The sequence below is a fragment of the Mobula birostris genome, chromosome 5, assembly GCF_030028105.1.
Source record: "Mobula birostris isolate sMobBir1 chromosome 5, sMobBir1.hap1, whole genome shotgun sequence".
In the NCBI taxonomy this organism is placed as follows: Eukaryota; Metazoa; Chordata; class Chondrichthyes; order Myliobatiformes; family Myliobatidae; genus Mobula; species Mobula birostris.
The window spans coordinates 33182778-33195049 of NC_092374.1; the positions used below are offsets into that span (position 1 = coordinate 33182778).

Below are 12272 nucleotides of genomic sequence, written 5' to 3' on the forward strand. Positions count from 1 at the left end.
CCTGACTTAAATGGTCATCATACCCTTGCCTGTCACCACTTGCAGTCTGGCGCAGGCTGCCTGCTCATTCTGACAACACTACCATACATCATCACCCTCAGCCGAGACCTCCACTGAGTTCCTCTGTCACTTCAGACCTTGGGAACTGCAGCTGGAAACCCCAGTACTTTTGATGCAAGACTTGGAACTGCAACGTGGGGGGATTAAGGGTGCACAGTAATGCAAGGTATTCTCTGAGGGAGAAGCTATGGAAGAGTTCAATACCACAGACCCCTCCCCATGGTTGTTAGGTAGCTGCACTCCTTTCTCAATCTCTCCAAGGACAGTCGTCACTGTTGTCACAGAAGTATGAAACCTTCTATGACATAAACCATAGTCTCACTACCTGAAGTATATTATCAGTGGGATGAAGATCCCTTCCAAGCCCAGATTCCTCACTTCAGGATTACATTAGGTAGCTGTAGTTGATCAATAACTTATTACATTGTTTGCTGCTGACTACAGCACTATGACAATCCCTGTTGTAGTTTGCAGCAGGACAGGCAATTCCCTTTATTGCTCATTCAGCCGAGATCATGAGGCAGAGGGAGTGCTAGGATATATAAACATTCCAGATACACTTCAGATATAACATGCTCTTTCTTTCAGTTTCTCTCAGGACTGAACACTTGTACATACCATTTATTTCCTTTCATTTGTATATTCTGCTCAGTATGTTCCAGTAAGCCAATTGATTCAATGTTACCAGATCCCACAGCATTAGGAACACATCACATTGACAAAGGAGGTTAGCTGTCCATCGTGCCATCCTTTTATCGACGTTTCCTCTGTTCCACCCATTGCCCACTGCTTTCTCTCTAAGCTGCTTTCTCACTTCTGATAAAGGGTCTTTGACTGGATTATTAACAGGCAGCACTTCTCACAGACACTGTTTGACTAGCTGAGTTCTTCTAGATTTTGTTTCAGATTCCTGCATCTGCAGTATTGTTTTCCCATAGTTATGAGACATAGACCACAAGACATTGGGGCAGAATTGGCCATTCAGCCCATCTAATCTGCTCCACCATTAATCATGGCTTATTTATTATCCCTCTCAACCCCATTCTTCTGACTTCTCCCCGTAACCTTTGAAGCTCTTACTAATCAAGAACCTATCAATCTCTGCATTAAATACACCCAATGACTTGGCCTCCACAGCCATCTGTGGAGATGAATTCCACATAATTCCTGGCTAAAGAAATTCCTCATCTCTGTTTTAAAGGGACATCTTTTTAATCTGAGGCTGTGCCCTCCAGTCTTAAACTCACCCACTATAGGAAATATCCTCTCCACCATTCTATCCAGGCCTTTCGACAGGTTTCAATGAGACTCCCACCACCTCCCATTATTCTAAACACCAGCAAATACAGGCCTAGAGTCATCAAACACTCGTCATACATTAACCCTTTCATTCCCAGGAACATTCTCATGATCCTCCAGATCATCTCCAATGCCAGCAAATCCTTTCTTGGACATGCGGCCCAAAACTGCTCACAAAACTCCATGTGCAGTCTGACCAATGCCTTATAAAGCCCCAGCATTACATGTTTGCTTTTATATTCTTTGGTCAACCAGCCCAAAATACTTGTGTGAGCAAGATCAACTTCAATAGAAAAGAAGTACCCTCTGTTAATGTCATGCAAAAGCATAATAGGCAAATGCCGATCTTAACAAGTAATTACTATCAATATTAAATGGAGTAATATTTTCTGATACTTCATTTTTAATACCATCAATGTCATGGAAAAGCTTGTAAAAGCCATTAGAATATCTATTAATTCTATACTAACAAGAGTAAGTCAGTAAAAAGTCAACAGCAATGCTAATTGCAAAGCCTGTGCTGAAGTAGTGTCATATTTGAAGCAGACAGAACATTAATTAAATCTTCAAACAAGCAGCATGCTGCCGAGGTACGGTACTCAAAACAAGTATATTAGGTTCAGAACAGCAAGTACATGACAGAGATCAATGGGGAGGTCCAAACACTGAAAACACCTTAGAAATGAAGCAAAAGAGATTTGCAGCAGAGGAAACAATGAGGGTTTGAGGAACAGGAGGCGTATTTTAAAAGGCGGAATATCAGTGCTTAGAGAAACATCACATCCTTCTACCTAGAATCTCTTAGGTTCAGTACAAAATTTAGCTTTCACTGCCAGAGGAGTTGAACGCAAGCAGAGATACCTTATCCAATTACAGGTGTCTCTGTTGAGACTGCATCTGGAATATTGTGTACAGGTCACATCTCCCTACCATATAATTTATGGTAATCTTGCATTACCTTTTGTACCCTCATACTAAGGGAGACAATAGTGCCTCCCCCTATTAAAGAATACTTCAGAGATATTGAGATACTGTCTCATCTTTCACATGATGAATAATACCTTAACACCAAAATTGCAAGTGCTGATTCATGTGCATTATCTACAATAAAGAATGTTCTGTAATTCTGTGATTGTAGAGTAAACAATTAATTGATCTCTGTTGAGCAGGTTGCTTATTGATCTGCACAGTTTCTGGATTTCTCATTGCAATTTAAGATTAAACAAAAGTGTTTAATTCAGAATTCAAAATGAAGTAGAACTTAAAGGCCTCAACATTAAATCCTTCTCCAGTCCAAATTAACAAAATAATAACATTTAAATGGAATCAGATAGTTGGGTGGGCTCCTCTGTGTTACCACCAGGCAGTTCCTTGCCCATGGCTGCAGGAAGGTCGTCTCTTCTCCTTGACTGGTGAACCAAATATCTGTGCTGTTTGCCAGTAAGGCTGGCTTCCAACTGCTGTAACCATCTGGGGTGGCTGCAGTCGTTCATTGTCTGGCCTCTCACACAGACAATGCTGTGTGGTTCTGCAGTGCCCCAGAATCCTGGGACATGAGGTTCAGGTGATCCATCTCAGCTCCTGAGGCCAAATGAGCCTCCCTTCTGTGTAAAAGTTCCAGCAAACCTAGACTGTGAGGCTAAGGGGCAAAGTAAGGAACAGGACCCATGACAAGGCTAATTTACAGTGTATATACACATCTCTCTCTCTCTGTGGCAAATGTGGGGGAATAAGACCCCAGCGTCTGACTAATCAGAGTATTGCAGCCAACAGAAGTACAGTACCTTTCAGTAGCAAGTGCAAGCCGGACTTCATAGAGTAAAACAGCAAGGAAACAGCCCTTCTATCCCACTTGTCCATTCCAATCAAGACGTCTATCTACACTAATCCTATCTACATGCATTTGCTTCATAATCCTCTAAACCTTTCCTATCCAAGTATCTATCCAAATTATTTTTAAACAGTATGACTGTAGCTGCCTTGCCACATCCTCTGGCAGCTCACTCCATATACCCCTCTACCCTCCGTGTGAAAAATGTGCCCCTTTAAATTTTTCTTGTTTCACCATAAAACTATGCCAACCATACCCTCTAGTTTAAGACTTTGCTGTCATTGGAAGAAGACAGTGACTATCTACTGTACCTATAACCCTCAATTTTTAGAAAGTTTCGTAAGATCACCCACTAATCTCTCACTTATCTCCCACATCCACACAACCTTGTGCACCTGTGGTGCCATTTCTTGCACATACAGTATTGAAGTATCTCACTTCCGAAGCTCAACTTTCTGCTAACTCTCTCACCAGATGTACCTTACTGTGCTCCCACCTCACCAATACACAAGCACATCCTGCCATCTTTTAATTGCCTTCAACATGATTAAATTAGATTAACTTTATTTGTTATATGTACATTGAAACATATATTGTAATGTGTTATTTGCATCAAGTCAAATCAAATCAGTGAGGATTGTGCTGATAGAGATAACATTCCCGATGCCAGCACAGCATGCCCAGAACTCACTAACCCTAACTTGTACATCTTTGGAATGTGGGAAGAAACTGGAGCACCTGGGGGAAATCCAGATGTCAATGGGGAAAACGGTCAGCACCGGGAATCGAAGCTCGATCTTACGGTCAGCGCTGGGAATCGAAGCTCGACCTTATGGTCAGCGGCAGGAATCGAAGCTCATTCTTACAGTCAGTGCTATACAGCATTGCACTAACCACTACTCTACTGTGTTGCCTCATGTTGAGATAATCATCAGTGAAGTGGCAGAGGCTCATTTCCTCCTTACCTTTTCTCTCAATCTCACACTCTCTTTCCATAGCACCATTTCCAGCATTGGGTGCAACATGCGTGGGCCCTACTAGCAGCTAGAGCCTGGCACTGCAGCCACATAGCTAAGTGGCATTGGTACCAAATTCAGTAAGAGGTTTTATTGGAATATGTCTCTTCCCAAAAATGGAAGCATTTGAGAAAATGATGTATCTGTGTTGCTGCACTAAAATCACCTCATATACATAGAAACATACATAGAAAATAGGTGCAGGAGTAGGCCATTCGGCCCTTCGAGCCTGCACCGCCATTTATTATGATCATGGCTGATCATCCAACTCAGAACCCCGCCCCAGCCTTCCCTCCATACCCCCTGACCCCCGTAGCCACAAGGGCCATATCTAACTCCCTCTTAAATATAGCCAATGAACTGGCCTCAACTGTTTCCTGTGGCAGAGAATTCCACAGATTCACCACTCTCTGTGTGAAGAAGTTTTTCCTAATCTCGGTCCTAAAAGGCTTCCCCTCTATCCTCAAACTGTGGCCCCTCGTTCTGGACTTCCCCAACATCGGGAACAATCTTCCTGCATCTAGCCTGTCCAATCCCTTTAGGATCTTATACGTTTCAATCAGATCCCCCCTCAATCTTCTAAATTCCAACGAGTACAAGCCCAGTTCATCCAGTCTTTCTTCATATGAAAGTCCTGCCATCCCAGGAATCAATCTGGTGAACCTTCTTTGTACTCCCTCTATGGCAAGGATGTCTTTCCTCAGATTAGGGGACCAAAACTGCACACAATACTCCAGGTGTGGTCTCACCAAGGCCTTGTACAACTGCAGTAGTACCTCCCTGCTCCTGTACTCGAATCCTCTCGCTATAAATGCCAGCATACCATTCACCTTTTTCACCGCCTGCTGTACCTGCATGCCCACTTTCAATGACTGGTGTATTATGACACCCAGGTCTCGTTGCACCTCCCCTTTTCCTAATCGGCCACCATTCAGATAATAATCTGTTTTCCTATTTTTGCCACCAAAGTGGATAACTTCACATTTATCCACATTAAATTGCATCTGCCATGAATTTGCCCACTCACCCAACCTATCCAAGTCACCCTGCATCCTCTTAGCATCCTCCTCACAGCTAACACTGCCACCCAGCTTCGTGTCATCCGCAAACTTGGAGATGCTGCATTTAATTCCCTCATCCAAGTCATTAATATATATTGTAAACAACTGAGGTCCCAGCACTGAGCCTTGCGGTACCCCACTAGTCACTGCCTGCCATTCTGAAAAGGTCCTGTTTATTCCCACTCTTTGCTTCCTGTCTGCTAACCAACTCTCCACCCACACCAATACCTTACCCCCAATACCGTGTGCTTTAAGTTTGCACACTAATCTCCTGTGTGGGACCTTGTCAAAAGCCTTCTGAAAATCCAAATATACCACATCCACTGGTTCTCCCCTATCCACTCTACTAGTTACATCCTCCAAAAATTCTATGAGATTCGTCAGACATGATTTTCCTTTCACAAATCCATGCTGACTTTGTCCGATCATTTCACCGCTTTCCAAATGTGCTGTTATCACATCCTTGATAACTGACTCCAGCAGTTTCCCCACCACCGATGTTAGGCTAACCGGTCTATAATTCCCCGGTTTCTCTCTCCCTCCTTTTTTAAAAAGTGGAGTTACATTAGCCACCCTCCAATCCTCAGGAACTAGTCCAGAATCTAACGAGTTTTGAAAAATTATCACTAATGCATCCACTATTTCTTGGGCTACTTCCTTAAGCACCCTGGGATGCAGACCATCTGGCCCTGGGGATTTATCTGCCTTCAATCCCTTCAATTTACCTAACACCACTTCCCTACTAACATGTATTTCGCTCAGTTTCTCCATCTCACTGGACCCTCTGTCCCCTACTATTTCTGGAAGATTATTTATGTCCTCCTTAGTGAAGACAGAACCAAAGTAATTATTCAATTGGTCTGCCATGTCCTTGCTCCCCATAATCAATTCACCTGTTTCTGTCTGCAGGGGACCTACATTTGTCGTTACCAGTCTTTTCTTTTTCACATATCTATAAAAGCTTTTACAGTCCATTTTTATGTTTCCTGCCAGTTTTCTCTCATAATCTTTTTTCCCCTTCCTAATTAAGCCCTTTGTCCTCCTCTGCTGAACTCTGAATTTCTCCCAGTCCTCAGGTGAGCCACTTTCTCTGGCTAATTTGTATGCTTCTTCTTTGGAATTGATATTATCCCTAATTTCTCTTGTCAGCCACGGGTGCACTACCTTCCTTGATTTATTCTTTTGCCAAACTGGGATGAACAATTGTTGTAGTTCATCCATGCAACCTTTAAATGCTTGCCATTGCATATCCACCGTCAACCCGTTAAATTTGCCTGTCTATCTTAGCTAATTCACGTCTCATACCTTCAAAGTTACCCCTCTTTAAGTTCAGAACCTTTGTTTCTGAATTAACTATGTCACTCTCCATCTTAATGAAGAATTCCACCATATTATGGTCACTCTTACCCAAGGGGCCTCTCACGACAAGATCGCTAATTAACCCTTCCTCATTGCTCAAAACCCAGTCCAGAATAACCTGCTCTCTAGTTGGTTCCTCGACATGTTGGTTCAAAAAACCATCCCGCATACATTCCAAGAAATTCTCTTCCTCAGCACCTTTACCAATTTGGTTCATCCAATCTACGTGTAGATTGAAGTCACCCATTATAACTGCTGTTCCTTTATTGCACACATTTCTAATTTCCTGTTTAATACCATCTCCGACCTCACTACTACTGTTAGGTGGCCTGTACACAACTCCCACCAGCGTCTTCTGCCCCTTAGTGTTACGCAGCTCTACCCATATCGATTCCACATCTTCCCGGCTTATATCCTTCCTTTCTATTGCGTTAATCTCTTCTTTAACCAGCAACGCCACCCCACCTCCCCTTCCTTCATGTCTATCCCTCCTGAATATTGAATATCCCTGAACGTTGAGCTCCCATCCCTGGTCACCCTGGAGCCATGTCTCTGTGATCCCAACTATATCATAATCATTAATAACAATCTGCACTTTCAATTCATCCACCGAATCCACCGAATTCATTATTACGAATGCTCCTTGCATTGACACACAAAGCCTTCAGGCGCTCTTTTACAACTCTCTTAGTCCTTTTACAATTATGCTGAAAAGTGGCCCTCTTTAATGCTTGCCCTGGATTTGTCGGCCTGCCACTTTTACTTTTCTCCATAGTACTTTTTGTTTCTACCCTCACTTTACACCCCTCTGCCTCTCTGCACTGGTTCCCATCCCCCTGTAGTGAACTAACCTCCTCACGCCTAGCCTCTTTAATTTGATTCCCACCCCCCAACCATTCTAGTTTAAAGTCACCTCAGTAGCCCTCATATGTCATGTGCTTACAGGATAAGGGCAATGTACAGGGCTGTTTCTTCCCATTTTGGAACAAAGGAGAATGCAATCTGTTATCTAAACAGTGTATCAATGTACTTTTGAATCCAGAATATTACAAATCATCATGTTACTGACGTTACTTCAAAACAGGTTATTGCCCTTCCAAATACGTTTATAAGCCTCAAAGTGCAAATTTAGTACTAGTATTGCAGAAAATATACTTTAGCAACACAAAGTTAGTATAGTATTAAAAACATCCCAAACGTATTAATCACCAACTTCAAGGCTCTTAAGCTTTTCACTGCCATAGCATTGATCAGCTGTTAGATTCGGCTGTCAACCACTCTGAATGAAGCAAGCAAAAATAGATCAATCCAAAAGTACCTGTCATTGATCATCCTGAAGGACTGTGGATAAGGAGGAGAAGCAGAAATGAAACAAACTAAGCAGTGAGAACAAAGCCTTCAAACTGTCAGCAACAGACATTAAACATTCTTCAAGAATACTCAAAATTCCATCAAACGTTCTAGTACTGATCGACCAGGAAGGATTTAAGATATTTTCACTAAGCTATCCCATAGATGTTCAGAAAATCAAAATCATTTAAATTAACTACCTTTCAATTAATTATTAACATTTGTGCACATAATATTTTTTAAAATTTTGATAAACTGGCATTAAAATTATCTAAAAGACCATGCTATCTGCATGGACGTTGGTACAGAGAGTAGCAACATGCACATTAAATAGGTTCAATCATCCGGTTTCTGACAGTTCCCAGGCCTTTTTAAGATATAGTTGGAAATTTTTCAGTGGTAATAGATCAAATACGGTTATGGTTTCAAATTCCACTTTAGAGTCTTGTAAATAATGTGAGGAATGGTGAGGAAAACGTTGTACTTCAAATGGAAATTTAAACTTTCCATCCATGGGGTGGATTTCAGACACTGGGAAAACTCACCTGCTCCTGTTCAAAAGTATCCTGACCAACATAATTAAAAGCAGATTATTTGGTCTGATCATAGATTATGTCGCTGTGCACAAATTGGCTCTGGTCCCATTGCATCAGTGTAGTTGACAAGTCATTAATTGGCTGCGCATAACTTCATAATGTTCAAGGTAATGGAGGGTGCCATACAAGTCTTAGAAATATTTTGATAAGTATAAAAGTATGTTTCAACAAATATTTTAATTAGGAGCCTTATTTTTAATTTATAATAATGTGGAGATAATAGCAAATCCTTTGCAAATTATTTCATTTTAGAAAAAGTCAGATTTAGTAAGAATAGTTTAGTAAGTTAGAGATTGCAACAGCAACCTCTACATATCTATCTGTTGTTTTTAATAATGAAAAATACCACTCAGACAAAATTGATTATGATCCAACGGAGATACTAATTATGAGGGGATTAACAAATGCTTTGGTAAAGCAGAGAGTATTTGAGGGGTTTAAAAAGTATGATCAAATTGTGAAACAGCTGAGGAAGCAGAATATTAACTATTTACTTGCTTGATCTCTATCAATCTGGTAGTTCCAAATCCATCCCACCAATTCATTGCAATACTACAGACTACCACACTCGGTAATTTCAGGCTTTTTCACAGATCCAAATCTTCCATCACCTATACTACATGCTTTGTTCAACAAACACATAATAGTCTCATCACTGATGTGTTAGCAATCATTTTGTCCTGAACGTAGGACAAGACCGGAGCGGCAGAATGAAAGGGGTATCACTACGAATTGGAATGTAATATCTATAGTGCAGTGATTGGGATTATAGATGGAGCCACCCTAACCTCCTGTATCTATTACCCCAGACACTGCACGGCACACACTTTAAACCACTTTTTATAATGCGGTTCGTACATGATATTATTTACATATTTATGGACAGTGCAGAATACGCCCTTCTGGCCCTTCGAGCTGCACCAGCCATTGATGAATGTTATTTTTGTTCCATGCCGCGCCAACGCACCATAGCATATTCCTAATACACATAAATGTATATGGCAAATAAGGCTGATCCTTGATAGAAATAAATGCAGTGATAATTTTTCAAAGGGTATGGAATATCTACTTCGACAAAAAGTTAAACTGCTGAGCTTTAGATAAAGCAACACACATCAAAGTTGCTGGTGAACGCAGCAGGCCGGGCAGCATCTCTAGGAAGAGGTACAGTCAAAGTTTCAGGCCGAGACCCTTCGTCAGGACTAACTGAAGGAAGAGTTAGTAAGAGATTTGGAAGTGGGAGGGGGAGGGGGACTTACAAAATGATAAAATGGCTCCCTTGCCCGCAGCAAAGTTTTAATTGTTAGTCCTTTCCACTTTATATTTTTCAGTTATGAGGTCATCATTGGCAAGGCCAGTGTTTATTGGCCAATCCTAAGGCGGTGATAAGCCATGTACTTGGCCTGCTGCAGTACAAGTTCACCATGATGTTGTTGGAAGGTGAGTTCCAGAACTGAGACCAGGTGACAATGAAAATAAATCAGTAATATCTTTCCAAGCCAGGATGGGGAACCTGCAGGTGGTGCTGTTACCACATGGTTTCTGCCTGAGTCCTTGTCGGTGTACAAGTCATGTGCTTGAAAGGTGCCATCAGATTAGCCCAAGGCAATATACATTCTGACTGTGCTGCACTGGATGTGAAGAAAGTAAATATTTAGGAATGCCAGTCAAGGGAGTCCCATTGCCCTGGATGCTGTTGGCGCTATGTTCATCCAAACCAAACAGAGAGCATTCCATCACACTCCTGGAAAGCCATTGAGAAGGTCAGGAGTCACCCATTTCAGTATAATTATCCTCTGACCCGCTCTTGGAGTCATTGGTTTCTGGAGTTAACTTTATGGTCAATGCTGACCCCCCAAGATAAGGATGGTGGGAACTCAGTGATGGTAATGTTGAAAGGACTAGATAGGGTGGATGTGGAGAGGATGTTTCCTACGGTAGGGGTATCCAGAACTAGAGGATACAGCCTCAAAATTAAGGGGAGATACTTTAGAACAGATAAGGAGGATTTTTTTTTAAGACAGAGTGTAGTAAATTTGTGGAATGCTCTGCCACAGACTGCGTTGGAGGGTATATTTAAGGTGGAAGTTGATCGTTTCCTGGTCGGTCAGGGCATCAAAGGATATGGCAAGAAGGTAGGTGTGTGGGTTGAGTGGGATCCGGGATCAACCATGATAGAATGGCAGAGTAGTCTCAATGGGCTGAATGGCCTAATTCTGCTCCTCTGCCTTATGGTCTTATGGTAATGTCAATGAATTTTGAGAGCTGGTAGTTAGACTCTCCTTTGTTGCTGATGGCCATTGTTAAGTTGGTCAAAAGTCAAAGTCAAAGAGAATTTATTAACAAAGTATATACACATTACCATATACAACCTTGAGATTCATTTTCTTGCAGGCATTTACAGGAAAATAAAGAAATACAATAGTTTATGGAAAACTATACATAAACAAAGACTGACAAGCAACCAATGAGTGAAAAAAGGCAAATAAAAAATAAATAATACTACTGAGAGCATGTGCTGTAGAGATAGCTAGGACACAACATCCAAGGTTGACCCTGACCAATGGAGGACCTTGTGTCAGTTGATTACTTTGAGTATGGAATGCAATTTTAACACTGTTACGAGAGAGAAACATCATTCAGAAAAAAAACCATTCCAGCCATGGTCCAAAAGAAAACATAAGCTTCCAACTAGTTCAAAGTTCAAAGTAAATTTATTATCCAAATACAAATTACCATATACTACCCTGAGGTTTATTTTCTTGCGGGCATTTACAGGAAAAAAATACAATAGACATTTTATATATATGGAAAACTACACATAACAAACTAAGACTGACAACACCAATGTGCAAAAGAAGACAAACCATGCAAATAAAAATATACTGAAAACATGAGTTGCACCAAACAGGCAAGAACTATGCAGACCTGCAAAAGTTAGCAGCCATTCCCCCAATTTTACGCTGTTTTCAAATGTTAATAGGCTTAGACAGAGTAGATGCTGAAAGGATGTTTCCCATGGTGGGGGAGTCTAGGACAAGAGTGCACAGCCTCAAGGAAGAGGAGGCATCCATTTAAAACATAGATGTGGAGAAACCTCTTTAGCCAGGGGGTGGTGAATTTGTGGATTTTGTTACCACAAGCAGCTGTAGAGACCAGGTTGTTGGGTGTATTTAAGGCAGAGATTGATATGTTCTTGATTGGACACAACATCAAAGGCTACGGGCAGAAGGCAGGGAATGGGGTTGAGGAGAGGAATAAAGGATCAGCCATGATTGAATGGTGGAACTCATTCGATGGGCCAAATAGCCCAAATGGCCCAATTCTGCTCCTATGTCTTATGGTTTTGACTAGATAGACAACCTCATTCTGCCGTGGGTGGATGGATGAGAAATTAACTCACATCACAAGTTCACACCAGGAACACAGTTCAAGAAAAATACTTCTGGATAATTTGCCCTTCACATAGCAGAAATAACTTGGCAGTTGTTAATCCACATAGAAAGACATTTCTCATCTGACTGTGATGAAAACAAACCAAGTCAATGTATCCAGTAAGAAAATTATTGTAATCCAGGTCAATGAAAAACATTATTATTTGATCTACTCTTGATGTAAGGTACTGCAGACTGGAAATGAAAGAGTAACTAACAGCTGAAACAAAAACAGAGGCTAATCAGGGAACCAAAGGAAGAAATCA

At 41.4% G+C, this 12272-nt stretch overlaps 1 protein-coding gene across 4 annotated transcripts in view; it reads right to left on the reverse strand.

The window, feature by feature from the left end:
• LOC140197613 (cardiomyopathy-associated protein 5-like) overlaps positions 1–12272 on the reverse strand; it is a 110237-nt gene that overhangs the window by 44501 nt on the left and 53464 nt on the right. For 2 of the 4 annotated variants that reach the window (XR_011885974.1, XM_072257823.1), the window contains exon 5: positions 7945–7967. The exons of the other annotated variants lie outside the window; for them this stretch is intronic. Coding sequence is in view for 1 of the 2 variants with exons in the window: in XM_072257823.1 (XP_072113924.1) it covers positions 7945–7967 (23 nt within the window). In the remaining variant the exon portion in view is untranslated. The remainder of the gene's footprint in view (positions 1–7944; positions 7968–12272) is intronic. 4 annotated transcript variants of the gene reach the window in all.